Below are 14884 nucleotides of genomic sequence, written 5' to 3' on the forward strand. Positions count from 1 at the left end.
GAGAAGTAACTTTGTCAACGTTTTCCACTCAGAAAGATCACTCTGGCTGCACTGTAGAGGCTTCGTTGGAGGAGGTACGGGTTAGAAGCAGAAAACCCCTTCGGGTTGTGTTGAGTGAACCTAAACTTGTCGGTAGCAGCAGTGGGACTGGAATATACACGAAATATATTAAGGAGGATTCGATGGCAGAGTACATGCATACTTCTCTGATGTGCCTTTTATTATTATACTGAGCCAGTGTGTACAACTAAGCATTTTCTAGCTACCTGGTATTGTGATTTGAAGAGACAAAATTTAAATACGATGAAAATAATTATCTGAAGTTTAACCCTAGTGAGACCTTCTTAGCTTTATGTACTCCATTATAACAGTAGATTAGATTGCTGCAGGTTCTTTTAACAAGGGTATACAGTCTTGTGTGCTCTTTTATTTCCAGTTAAATTAAATCTCTCATTAATACATGGCAGATTTCAAAATACTTGAAAAGCTTTTTAAAAACTAACTTCCTGGATTTCAGTGCCTTCTTATCCATATACATTCAATTCCTTTTTGGTCTTCTATGACTTTTTCTGACTCTGTTTTAATGGCCTTTACTTGTCTTTAGTTGTTTCTGCTTATATTTTTCTGGAACTATTTTTTTCCCAGGATTTGGGGGTTCTTTCATGGCCCCTTCTCCATCACCAGTGACTCCTGCTCAGAATAACCTGCTACAGCCCAATTTTGAGGCAGCTTTTGGAACCACGCCTTCAACTTCTAGCAGCAGCTCCTTTGATCCGTCAGGTGAGGCAGTGATTTTCAAACATGCTTTTTATTTGTTCTGATTATAAAGTACACCACCTAAGGTTAGCATGATATCAGGAAATTTATAAGCAAATATTGAGTGATGACCTTGTTTTAAAACTCTTCAATAAATCTCTCATTCTATAATTTAAAGTAAATATTTTCTGTACATTTTGGTAGCTTTAAGAGTAACCTGCAATCCCTTTCTGTGTTTGTTTTTAACTTTTAGCAGAAGTCTAACTTAACATGCACACCCATCTGTTTGCATGAGCTTACATGCACACGGTTTGGAGAAGGTTAAGGGAAAACAAATACTTTGTGCTAAATCTTTGTGCGGTATCTCAACGTGTGGACACTCCCACTGCTGTTGCTTACACCCTCTGAAGCTTGCCTGGCCCTTGGTTTTATGAAGTTGACACAAATAGTATTCTTTGCCTGCCTTTAACCTTTCATCCTGCTGTCATTTTGTTTGTATTCTCTTCCATTCTACTCTTCCCATGCTGGGTCCTTACTACAAATTTTCAATTGGTGAGTTTTTGGCAATCAAATGTGTTTCAGAAACACCCTAAATATATCCCCTGCTTGACAATTTGGTTGCTTCCTTTGCCAGTGCCTAGTTGAATGCTATCGTTTTTTCAACTTAGAATTATTGTAGAGTGGAGTGTATGGTAAATATGCATAGTTTTTTGATAAAAAATTAACAAGCATAAAACTTTTGACATAGTTATCAGCAATAACTTTTGTGCACATCCTATGAGCCTTCATTTTGAATGGTCTTTCTGTATTCCAGGAACTAAACAAGTGATCATTTGTTATATGCTGATCAGGAACCATCCATAATGGCATGATTCCTGATGTTTAAAATAGTGTTTACTGTAGCCATGCCCTTAAAGTTAGAACCAAAAGTGAATACTGTAATGAGAGAAGAAAATCAAAATTCTTACTTCTACAATATGGTCAACTGTTTTTCAGATACTTATTACTAGGTACTGACCATTAGATCAGGGTTTATTCCAGCACTGATTTCATAGAAACTAGGAGATTCGGCCTTCCTTTCTCGTTTAAGAATTGTTATAAAAGTAAGCATTGTAAATACTACACACTGAGTGCCTATATAAAGCAAGCATTATAATAAAGGCATGACATATATTATCTATTTTAGTTTTCACAACAAATCCATGTAGTAGTGGTACTCTCCCCACTTTCAAAAGAGAAAACTAAAGCTCAGTCACTTTCTCAGAGTAACACGTTAGTGAGGCATGCAGCTGAATTTGAGCCCAATTCTGATTCCAGAGTCTATGCTCTTTCCTGTACATTATACAGATTTTCTTTTCCATCTTCACGTTCATTAGTATTCCCATACTTTATGAGTAGACATATGCAGAGATGTTCTTTTTTGGTGTTATAGTCGTTAAAAGTGTGAATGAAATGCCTTCTTTTATAAGATTGTAAATACATTCACTTGTTTCCATAGTTTTTCAAAAGGCAGTGTCCCTTTAATTTTGCATATGGGTTTTTTTTGCAGTTATTCTGAACCCGGTCTATTTGATTTCCAGTGTTTGATGGTCTAGGTGATCTTCTGATGCCAACCGTGGCACCAGCCGGGCAGCCTGCGCCCATCTCAGTGGTACCTCCCAGTTCTGCAGTGGCAGCAAGCAAAGCTCTTGGGAGTGATCTTGACTCATCTCTTGCCAGCTTAGTAGGCAGTGAGTAATATAGTTTTCTTTAACAGAATCGTATGTGAATTTTTTTCTCTATCTGTTCGTATGTATTGTTTCTGGATTCACTTACAGGCGAGTGTGTCAAGGAGCGGACAGAAATTCTTAGTGCTTTACCCAGTACAGTTCCTTGGAAGATACACAGTCACTATGCCGTTGTCTCCCAAGCAATACCCAGGACACTTTAAATCTAAATTACAGAAGGTGTAATTAGAGAGCATGTACAAGTATGAAACCAAGTGTATTATGTTTAAGAAGTACTTAATTTTTTTATTTCTCTTGGAAATAACATAGAGTAGCTTAAAGGCAGTATATTTACCAATTGAGTATCCAAGTTCATTTCAGTTACTCATTGAACAAATATTTATTGAGCACCAGGCAGTCTTCTAGGCTCTAGAGATAAATCATGAACAAAACAGGTATAAATGTCTATTCGTAAGGGGCTTAGAAGGGCAGAGACAAACATTACATATTTTCAAATAAATAAATTTTCTAGGGCCATGGAGGACAAAAACAGAACACGCTAAGAGGGATTGTGAGTCCTACAGAGTGGGAGTTAGAGTAGGCCTCACTGAGAAGGTAAAATTTGAGCAAAGATTTGAAGGTAAAGGAATGAACCGTATGGATATCTGAAGGAGAATATTTGCAGGCAAAAGAGAGAGCCGGTGCAAAAGCACTGGGGCAGAAGACTGCCTGGCATATTCAAGGAGTACCAATGAGGCGAGTGGCTAGAGCTGGGTAAGTGAAGGAGAGGGTCCTAGGAGATGAGGGCAGCTATTATAAAGATTGCCTTTTTTAAAAAAAACTCTGAATTTAATTTTTTTATTAAGGTGAATGGGTTTACCATCGCAGATACCTTTCATTTTACCCAAAGCTGTATCAAAAATTTAGCAAATCCCTGAGACAGACCTTTTTTCCTATGAGTTATCCTGTGGACATACTTTTTTTCCCGTTCATCGTCCTTGGTCTGGACATTCATGAAAATGCTTTGATGACAACCACGGAGAGGTTATTTGAATATTTCTTCCTACTTTAAAATTTTATCTTACTGATGGATAGTCTGCAGTAGTAACTGCTTTTACTGAATATTATAATGTACTGTCTAGATCTTCCTTCAGAAATAAAGACTTCATACCTCCAGGGCTGAAAGTGCCACTAGCACACATCCCTCAGGTGGCAGCCACCTTTCAAATGATCTCAGCTGAAGCAAGCACACGCAATTGAGAAATAGCCAGACAATGTGGATAAAGAAGCACAAGTTCGAAGTAGTCACATTTTGCAATATCAGAACTTCTACAAAGCTACAGTCATCAGGACAAATGGTATTGGCTTAAGGATAGAAAGGTAGACCAATAGAGTGAATAAAGATCTCAGAAATAAACCTCACGTACATTGTCAGACAATTTTTTCAAGGATTCCAGGACCATTCAAAGTGGGAAAGGACAACCTTTTCAAAAAATATGCTTGGATAACTGGATAGCCACATGCAAACGAATGAGGTTAGGCCTCTTCCTTATACCATCCACAAAAATCAATTCAAAATGAATCAAAGATCTAAATGTAAATCTGAATCTGTAAAACTCCTAGGAAAAAAACTAAGTACAAGTCTTTATGACCTTAAATGAGGCAGTGGCTTCTTAGATATAATACTGAAAATACAAGCAATCAAAGAAAAAATAAATTAATAAAAATGCGTCAAAATTAAAAACTTTTGTGTTACAAATTGATGCCATCCAGAAAGTGGAAAAACAACCCACAGAATGGGAGAAAATATTCCCATATATCTCATAAGGGACTTGCATCCATAATATATAAAGAACTCTTACAATTCAATAATAAAAAGTAAAACAACTTAATTTAAAAATTGGAAAAGGATTTGAATAGATATTTCTCCAAAAAAAAAGCACAGGTGGCCAATAAGTATGTGAAAAGATGTTGAATGTCATTAGCCATCAGAGAAATGCAAATCAAAACCACAATGACAGGCCACTTCACACTCACTAGGAAGGCTATCATCAAAAAGATAATAACAAATATTGGCTAGGATGTAGAGAAATTAGAATTCACACAGTGCTGGTAGGGATGTAAAACGATGCAGCCTCTTTGGAAAACAGGTTTACAGTTCTCCAAAAGTTAAACATAGTTTCCTTGTGGCACAGCAGTTTCACTCCTAGCTATACATCCAAGAGAATTGAAAACGTATGTCCACATGACTTGTACACAGATATTCACAGAAGCAATTTTTATAACAGCCAACAAGTGGGAACAACCCAAAAGTCCCATCAACTGTTGAACAGATAAACAAAATGTGGTACATTCATAAAATAATCAGCCATAAAAAGAAGATGGACCTTGAAAATATTTTGCTAGGTGAAAGAAGCCAAATACAAAAAGCCACATATTATATGATTACATTTATATGAAATGTCCAAAGCAGGGGAATCTTTAGAAGCAGAATGTACATTAGTAGTGGTCAGAGTGACTGCTAATGGGGATGGGGATTCCTTTGGGGTGATGAAAGTGTTTTGAAATTAGAGTGTGTTAACGATTTCACCACCTTGTGAACATACTTTTTGCACTGAATTTTACTCTTTAACAGTATGAATTTTATGATATGTGAATTGTATCAGTCTTTTTAGAAGTCTCATCTTACTATACACCCATTAGAATGACTAAAATTTTTAAAAGAAGAGAAGAGCTGACAGTACTTTGTACTTACCAAGGGTGTGGAGCCTCTGGAATTCTCACACTTTGCTGGTGGGAATACAACATAGTGTTGCCATGGAAATCAGTTTAGCAGTTTCTTATAGTTAAACCTATACTGAATATGACTCAGTAAATACATGTCTAGGTACTTGTCCTAGAGAAATGAAAACGTATGTTCTCACAAAAACTTGTCCATGTATTTTTATAGGAGTATTATTTTAAAATGCCAGAAACAACCGAAATGTCTTTCACTGGGTAAATGTATAAGCAAACTGTGGTAAACCTCTTCATTAGAATACTACTTAGAAATGAAAAGGAATGAACTATTGATGTACACAAGAGCACAGATGAATCTCAAATACATTATGCTAAGTGAAAGAAGCCAGACACAAAAAAATTATATACTGGTAATTCCACTTATACAGTTTACTTTTGGACTTCCCTGGTGGCGCAGTGGTTGAGAGTCCTCCTGCCGATGCAGGGGACACGGGTTTGTGCCCCGGTCTGGGAAGATCCCACATGCCGCGGAGCGGCTGGGCCCATGAGCCATGGCCGCTGAGCCTGCGCGTCCAGAGCCTGTGCTCCGCAGCGGGAGAGACCACAACAGTGAGAGGCCCACGTACAGCAAAAAAACAAAAAAACAAAAACACATACAACATATACAGTTTACTTTTGTTAAGGCAGAACTATAGGGAATATATCAGTGATTGCCAGGGTTAGGAGTAAGGGGAAGTTTGGGTTGCAAAGAGAGAATATTTTTGAGTGATTAAATTGCTGTGAATCCTAATTGTAGTGATGATTACGTGAACCCATGTATTTGTCAAAATTTATAGAAATGTACAACACCCTGCAAAAGAGTCCCACTGAATTTCACTGTAAGTAAATATTTTATTAATGAAAACATATTCCAAAACTGAAAAAAAATTTTATCTTCATACTCCTTATCAATATTGCAGCTTTGCTTTTTTTTTACAGAAATTGACACGCTGAACCTAAGATTTATATGGAAATGTAAGGAAGCCAGAATAAGCCAAAACATTTTGAATAAAGAAGAATCATTTTGAAAGACTCACACTTCATGATTTCAAAACTCAGCTACAAAGCTACAGTAATTAAGACGAGTGGTAGTGCATAGGAATAGGCATATACATCAGTGGAATAGAATGACAGGCTACAAATAAGCTTACACATCTGTGGTCAGTTGACTTTCAACAAAGGTGCCAGGACAGTTCACCTTTTTGATTTGTTGGAAAGAATTTGTTGAACAGAATTTGTTGAAAAGAATCACCTTTTCAACACACAGTGCTAGGACAAGTGGATATCCACATGTAAAAGGATGAAGTTAGACTTTTTATTTACCCCAAAGTAATTAATTCCAAATGGATCTAGAACTAAGTGTAGGAGTCAAAATGATGAAACTTCTAGCAGAAAATTTATGAGTGAATATTGATGACCTTGGATTAGATAATGTTCCTAGATGTGACAGCAAAAGCACAAGCAACAGTAGAAAATAAAAGATAAGTAGGACTGCATCAGAATTAAAAACTTCTGCGCCACCCAGGAGACCATCAAGACAGTGAAGTATCCAGAATAAGTAAAGAACTCTTATAACTCAATAATGAAAAGACAGCCCAATTTTTAAATGGTCAAATGATTTAAAAAAGACATTTCTCCAAAGAATATATACATGTGGCCAATGTACACATGACAAGAGGCTCAACATCAGTCATCTGTGAAATGCATATCAAAACCACAGTGAAATATCCCTTCACACCCATTAGGATGGCTATGATAAAAAAGGCAGATCATAACCAGTCTTGATAAGGATGTGGAGAAATTAAAACCCTCTAACATTGCTGGTGAGAATGTAACATTGGGCAGCTGCTATGGGAAGCAGTTTGGCAGTGTCTGGAAATGTTAAACATAGAGTTACCATTAGGCAGAGGTGCCTAGAAAGCTCTTCCCCAGATCTCTGCTCAGCTTTGCGTAAGCTTCACCCCTATGAGGCCTTCCTTGGACACCCTATTTAATCCTGCCTGCCCCTCACTCTCAGCCTACCCCACCAGTTCCCCCTTACCCTGCTGCTTTCCATTTTCCATAGGCTTGCCGTATTGCCTTCTAGCAGCCTGTATACTCTTTTATTATTTTATTGTTTTATCGTCCATCTCACCCCATCAGAATGCAAATCCCTCTGGGGTTGGGCTCTTTGTTTTTGTAACTAACCTATCCCAGCTGCTTAGAGCAGTGCCTAGCATATGTAGGGTTCAATAAATATTTGCTGAAATAATAAATGAATTGAGATTAGAGCAGAATAACTAAGCCCGTTGGGTCAGGAGTCCCCAAGACCACCCACACGTTTGTAGATCCACTAGAAGGACTCAAGGGAGTCAGCGCGTCGTTGTACTCACAGCTAAGGTTTATTACAGCAGCACAGTAAGGATACCCAGCTGGATCATCAGGGGCAGAGACACAGGCCGCATCCAGAAGAATCCACACATGGACTTCCTTACGCTCTCTCTTCCCCTTGAGGGGAAGAACACACAAAAATGCAGCAACCCATAGGATGTTCCTGCCCAGGAAAGCCCTTTAGAGACTCGGCATCCAGGGTTTTTATTGGATGCTGGTCCTGTAGGCACTCTGCCTAGCATGTACCAAAATATCAGTCTCATGTAAGGAAAGCAGATTTTCAGCATACACCTTGTTTGTACAGTTTAGATACAGTGATCCACGCTTATCATTAGGAAAACTTTTATCTCAGTATAGAGAACAATTGATATTAGCCAGGTCCCCAGCCACACGGGCTTTCCTAAGACAGCAGTCTCAAGCCTGCTATGTTCACTCTTTTCTGGACACCAGTTGACATTAAAATATGATCCTTAAGAATAACGTGAAGTGAAAGAAAATGTTAGACTTGAGAATATGTTTCCTAACGTGGTTTCTCCTTTGTAAAACTAAATGCAGTCATTTGTAGGCACAATATGGACTTTTGCTAGACCTCTGATTCTTTGATCTTTTAAATGTCATATCATTTAAGCTGAGTATAGAGGTTTAAATTCTTTTTTCTTCTATCCATTTATAGATCTTGGAATTTCTGGTCCCACGTCCAAAAAGTAAGTATTTTTGAAATTGTCTGGTTTTCTTATGAAAAGTGTATCTGTACTTATTTGAGACTATCAAACATTGCGCTCATTGGAGTAATTACTCATTCCCAGGCTAGGTAACTGCAAAATTGGTTTTTATTTCATTCCCAGTTTTTGTTTTTGTTGTTATTCTATTGGAACCTCCAAACTACTGGCTCTGCAGTGAGAAGGAATAATCTATTTCAGCCTCCATATTGTCACTAAGTATATCTAGAAATATTTGGGAATTGTGGTTTGAATACTTCAGTAGCTTTAAATTGTAGATTCATTATAATATTACTAGCTAACATTGATTTTTAAAAAAGTCTCATGGGGGTCAGTTTTAAGGAAGAGTAGTAAAAATGACAAACAATGTACACTTTTTTTTTTTTTTTTTTTTTTTTGCGGTACACGGGCCTCTCACTGTTGTGGCCTCTCCCGCTGCGGAGCACAGGCTCCGGACACGCAGGCTCTGCGGCCATGGCTCACGGGCCTAGCCGCTCCGTGGCATGTGGGATCTTCCCGGATCGGGGCACGAACCCGTGTCCCCTGCATCGGCAGGCGGACTCTCAACCACTGCGCCACCAGGGAAGCCCCAGTGTACACTTTTTTTTTAGATGCATATTTCAACGTCTCTGAAATCGGGATGCATTTAACAGTAGCTGTAATCTTACAATCACTTGAAGGCAGGTTGTAGTCATGACATAGTTATGTGAAACCTTCTTTTGAACCCTGTAAGATCCAGAAAGTGCCATTATGGATTCATCTTCAGTTCAACAAAGGACATACAATATTTATGATATACTTATTTGGAATTTTTTATAACCAGTGATGAATTCAGTTGAATTTTGTGGCACATTTTTCCATTAGAAGTGACAAGAAATTCTTGTTATCCCTGAGGTCTAACCTCTAACTGATTTTTTTGTCAAATGCTCTTAAGGTCTCTTAGATGAGATATGGTAAGACTCCTCTATCTGTTTTAACCTGTTCTCTTTATTACCGCTTGACCCAAACAGACTGCTTCTGACCCCAGATAAAAGTATTTAGGGACCACACACCATTCTTTTCTGATTGTGTGTTTGTCTCTTTGTTTTGCGTGCTTGATTTTAGGGGAGATCTTCAGTGGAATGCTGGAGAGAAGAAGTTGACTGGGGGAGCCAACTGGCAGCCAAAAGTAGCCCCTGCCACTTGGTCAGCAGGTGTCCCACCCAGTGCACCCTTGGTATGTAGTCCCCAGGGGCCAGGGCAGTGCGGGCACTTTGCCAGTTTCCAAGTGTATAGAACAGGGTCCATGTTGCTGAATTTTGCTACTGACATTGTACTTTTTCACCCACATTAGGAACAAGATGCCATATTTACTGAAATGCAAATTTCATTGACTTTAATAAAGATTATGACCTATCTTTTTATTTTAATGATTTCAAAATAGTATTTATGCTTCTTCAGATATTAGTCCTTTATTTGTACAATTATGGAAATGATTCTTCAAAACATGTAATATCATTGATCGTTATCTGTGTTTTTACCACATTTCTTGCCTAAATTTCCTGATGGCCATAAGAAGTAATGAAAACTTTTTTTCTTACCGGAAAGATCGGGCAGTTTTCTATCGTGTAAGTGAGCTTTCATTTTAGAACCCTGTGGATTCTTCTCACCATGTTTTCAACTTGAAACGACTTTTACCATCTTTTCTATAAAATTTAAATAGGTTTCATTTCTCTATATTAAATTTCTATCAGTATATTAATGCCACCATTCACTCTGTGAAAGACCATATCACTGGAAATAAAGACTTAATTATTACTTAGTGCGATTTGCCACCACAAAAAGTACGTTTCCAGGATAGCAAAATTTACTATTTTTCTATATATGCCCCATATTTAGCAGAACTAGGCTAGCTACTGCATCCCCAGCTCACCCGTAGTTCTTCACCTTTGCTTACACCTTCACCTGTCTAATTCACCCATCTCTAAGGTTTTCTTGATGCCAACCTCTTCTTGTTGCTGAATTAATTCCTAACCATCAACCGCCAACCCCAGCCAAACAAGCATGCATGGAGGTGAATTAATATAAATTAGAATATATTTTAGATAGACTCCATTAAAAATGATGTGTTCCAGAAATTTATTTAAATATCTGAGTTTTTTGAATTTAGAACACATTTTCTTTTTTTTTTTAACTTTTTATTTTATATTGGAGTACAGTTGATTAACAGTGTTGTGTTAATTTCAGGTGTACAGCAAAGTGATTCAGTTATACATATACATGCATCTATTCTTTTTCAAATTCTTTTCTCGTTTAAGTTGTTACAGAATATTGAGCAGAGTTCCCTATGCTATACAGTAGGTCCCTGTTGGTTATCTATTTTAAATATAGTAGTGTGTACAAGAACACATTTTCTTTTAAACAATTTTATAAATAGTAATGTTTTTACACATAGTTTCATAGCGAGTTTATAAATAAAAATAAGCTCAAATCAATCTGAAAAAGGACTTTTGAATCAAAATTTACCGCTAAACAGTACTAATAGTATTAATTGAACTACAGTTTATACCGTAGTTGCTATAGGAAAATACATTCTGTGCTCAGACTTGGTTCTCAAAACCCACTTCCTCTGGTCTCCCCACTCCACCCCCTGGTGCTTGTAAGAGAGCAGGAAATTCAAGGACTGATAATTCTCTGCCTTTGGTGAGTTCAAAGTCTGAAAGAACTTAATTTTAAGAAGTGACTTCTAAAAGATAACAATGAGAAGATTGCCTATTATGTATGGATATTTACCTCTTCAGATCTTTCTTTTCATTATTTAAAAACAGTGCTTAAGAGGGCCATTTTTGTATTTAGCTATAAATAGAGTTCCATTTTAATTTTTATAAAGGATACTTAGTAGAAAGCTACCAGTCTCTTAAACTGAGCTATGCCCAGGATAACCATATAATTTATTCCCCAAACTAGGGCTCTTTAAGGGTGGAAGGGAGCATAATTATTATCCTGGGACCCCAAGCATGTGCCTGGTACCTGGTGGCCCACATAGATGATGAGACCATAAGCAGGTAGCACTCTGGGTCTAGGCAGCTGCACTCCATTCTTTTTTTTTTTTTTTTAAATTGACATAAAGTTGATTTACACTGTTGTGTTAATTTCTGCTGTACAGCAAAGTGATTCAGTTATACACATATATGTGTATATATATTTTTTCATATTCTTTTCCATTATGGTTTATTATGGGATATTGAATATAGTTCCCTGTGCTGTACAGTACGACCTTGTTGTTTATCCATTCTCTATATAATAGTTTGATCCTGCTAACCCCAAACTCCCAGTCCATCCCTCGGCTGCACTCTATTCTTAAATACAAAAACATTGCTGGGGGTAGAGGGAGAGAGATTCAATAAACGTAAATAACATCCCTAAAGAAAGAGAAAGCTTCTTTAGAACGGATCTTATAAATCTGTTAATATTGACATGAAAGCTCACAATTTATATCATCATCACCAAATTAAAAGAACTAATTTTTCTATTCTGCTCTATGCAAAATTAAAGAGACCTTATCTGCAGTCCTAAGAAGTTTATACTTAGTAGTGTTGCCCTTATCAGCAGGATAAAGCCGTTTAATGTTTTTTTAACAGGTTAGTTTCAAAACAGTCATGGAGGGAAGGGCGATGAGAATACTGGCATCTGGCAGATCAGCTGTAGGTTTAAAAATTTAAAAAAGGTTGGAGCCAGAGGTGAGGATGGAAAGTAAGAAAAGAAAGAAAAGTCTCAGGTAGATTCCACACAACTGGGGGTAATTGTGAACAAACACACCAAGACACTGGTTGCCCAGGTTTGTATGTGGGGCAGTTTGCTAAGTAATGAGGCCATTACCCCAGAAGGGGAACAAAGGAGAAGTCCTTTAAAAACGGTATTGAATTGGAGATCTTCCTTGGCCATCACCTCCCCTGAGATGAAGATTTTAACCATACAAGGTTAAGAATTCATGAGGTACTTAATTAACAACTCTTTTGCTTCTTCAGGCCCACGAGGCTGCCAGTTATCTGATTGTCAGGCACCATCCCTGAGACTGAGATTAATGCTCTAGTATTTTTAAACCCCAGAACTCCTTATTTTTGTTTATGAAGCAGAAAACTTTACGTTGTTCATAGTGAAACTCCAAAAAGTTAAAGACAGTAGGCTTTAGCATAAAGTGTCCACAAGCAGCTGTGGAAAGAGAAATTAGAACAATAGAAATAATTTATTAGGAGGGCAGAGTTACATGTAGTCCTATTTCTTTTGTTTATTTTCTTTAACATTTTAGGTAATAATAGGAAGGCTGTCCTATGCAGTTATTTTATCATTATTAACCCTCACTTAGTTGTATAAAAATTCACTGCCATTTACTCCATTTACTGCAAAGCTCTTCTTCCTGAACAAAGCTGTAGCCTTGCTTTTACTTGGTGGTGCAGCGCTAAAGTTTTTCAGACCACAGAACCCAAGTTATATCTAAAAACCTTTAACAGGACTGGTATATCATCATGGCCATCAAGAGGGTTACTCATTCCTAGTTTTGAGCACAACAGACCTGTTAAGTTTCCATCAGACAAACTAGGAAGGTACTTGCAACTCGGAAATATGTGCATTTTGCAGGAGGCCACAGAATCCACAACTCTCCCCCTAAAAACAACTAATCTTTATATGCCTATAGGTGAAAGATTTTGTTGAGTGTTGAAAAAGAAAACAACTTTTAAAACCTTAGGACAAATAACACTGAGGGAGTAAATTATTAAGAGTTAATCTACGGGAGTAAATTATTAAGAGTTAATCTACCATTTGAGCAAAATGACAGACTCCCTTTAAATTTTTTGACCCATTTGTCTGATCAGGATCTGCAGGTTCATTTTATTTTGGTAGCTTTTTTCTTTCACAGTCTTAAGTCCTAATGATACAATTCTTGTAAATACAGTTATTATTGTATGGTACAATTCTGATAAAATATGCAATTCTGGGTCTAGTGAATAGCCTACCACCTAACCTGTTGAAATGATGAGTAGAGTGAATGTGAAGTATAATACTTCCTTTGTAGGGGAGGAAAAATAACTTTCCCTCTAGCCTTCTGAATTCTTAGTAGAGACTCGTGTAATAAAAGACGTATGAACAAGAGAAAAACAGAAGTTTATTAACATGTATGCCTCATATATACAGGGAGATACCCAGAGAAAAAAATGAGTAACTCCCCAAGGTGGCCCAAGCCACCAGCTTAAATATACCATCTTCAGCTAAAGACAAAGGAAAGAATGATGTGGGGAGGTTACCAGGAAAAGCAGGGTCAACAAAGGTAAGATTTGTTATGTAGATTTAAGTCAGTGACTTCTCCATTGATAAGATTCTCTTGTGATTTAGTCATCCTTCTCTTCCCGGTACAGAGAAGGAGACACCCTTACAAGTGGAGATTTCCTTTATAAATCTAAATGTCCCTTACAAAAGTTTAATTTCTACCATTTTCACAGTTTCTCCTGCTGTTCTGCAAAATAATCAGCTCAAAATCATCCTTATGCCAAAGAAGCGTACGGTGGCGGGGTGGGTTTTTCTGCTACCCTTTGGATTTTCTTTCATTTAAAAAATTTTTGAGATAAATTTATGTAACATTAAATTCACCATTTTCACAACTTTCAAGTGTATAATTCAGTGATTTTTAGTATATTTTTGATGCTGTAAAACCATCACCATTCTCTAATTCCAGAATATCTCCATCACCCCAAAAAGGAACACAGTCTTTCCCAATTTTCCCCTTCCCTATACCACGACATCCAAAAATTTACTGTTTCTATGCACTTGCCTATTCTGGATTTTTAATATAAACAGAATCATATACTTTGGAGCCTATAATGCCTGACTTTTTGGCTTCTTTCACTTACCATAATGTTTCAAGGTTGATCCGTGTTGTAGCATGTATCAGTACTTCATTTTTGTATTGCTGACTATTCTGTTGTTTGGATATACCATGTTTTATTTATTCATTCATTAATGGACGGACATTTGTGTTGTTTCCACTTTTGGCTGTTATGAAAGATGATTCTGTTATTTGTATACAAGTTTGGTAAGAATATATATATATATATATATATATATATATATATATATATATATATATATATGTCCTCAGTTCTCTTGGGAATATACCTAGGAATGGAATTGCCAGGACTTGTGTGACTCTGTTGAGCTTTTTGAGGAACTGCCAAACTTTTTCACAGCAGCTGCATCATCTTATGTTTCCACCAGCAATGCATAGGGTTTCAATTGTGGTTTTCATGTGCATTTCCTTAATGACTAATGATATTGAGAATCTTTTCATGTGCCATTGGCCATTTGTATATCCTTTTTCAGAGAAATGTTTGTTCATGTCCTTCACCCATTTTATAATTGGGTTGTCTTTTTATTGTTGAGTTCTAAGAGATCCTTATTATTCTGGAATACCAGATGCTTATCAGATACATAATTCGCAAATATCTTCTCCCATTCTGTGAGTTGTCTTTCTTGGTAGTATCTTTTAACGCACAAAGTTTTTGATTCTGATAAGCTCCAATT

The 14884-nt window shown here is 37.0% G+C and overlaps 1 protein-coding gene across 5 annotated transcripts in view; it reads left to right on the plus strand.

Annotated features, from left to right (window-relative positions):
• The window catches only part of SNAP91 (synaptosome associated protein 91), a 159081-nt gene that overhangs the window by 132435 nt on the left and 11762 nt on the right, over nt 1-14884 (plus strand). For 4 of the 5 annotated variants that reach the window (XM_060030276.1, XM_060030274.1, XM_060030277.1 and 1 more), the window contains exons 22-25: nt 646-780; nt 2337-2486; nt 8284-8314; nt 9434-9545. In XM_060030276.1, coding sequence (XP_059886259.1) covers nt 646-780; nt 2337-2486; nt 8284-8314; nt 9434-9545 — 428 coding nt within the window. The remainder of the gene's footprint in view (nt 1-645; nt 781-2336; nt 2487-8283; nt 8315-9433; nt 9546-14884) is intronic. The other variant, XM_060030278.1, reaches the window with a different exon arrangement.

The sequence above is a fragment of the Delphinus delphis genome, chromosome 14 (assembly GCF_949987515.2).
Source record: "Delphinus delphis chromosome 14, mDelDel1.2, whole genome shotgun sequence".
NCBI lineage: Eukaryota > Metazoa > Chordata > Mammalia > Artiodactyla > Delphinidae > Delphinus > Delphinus delphis.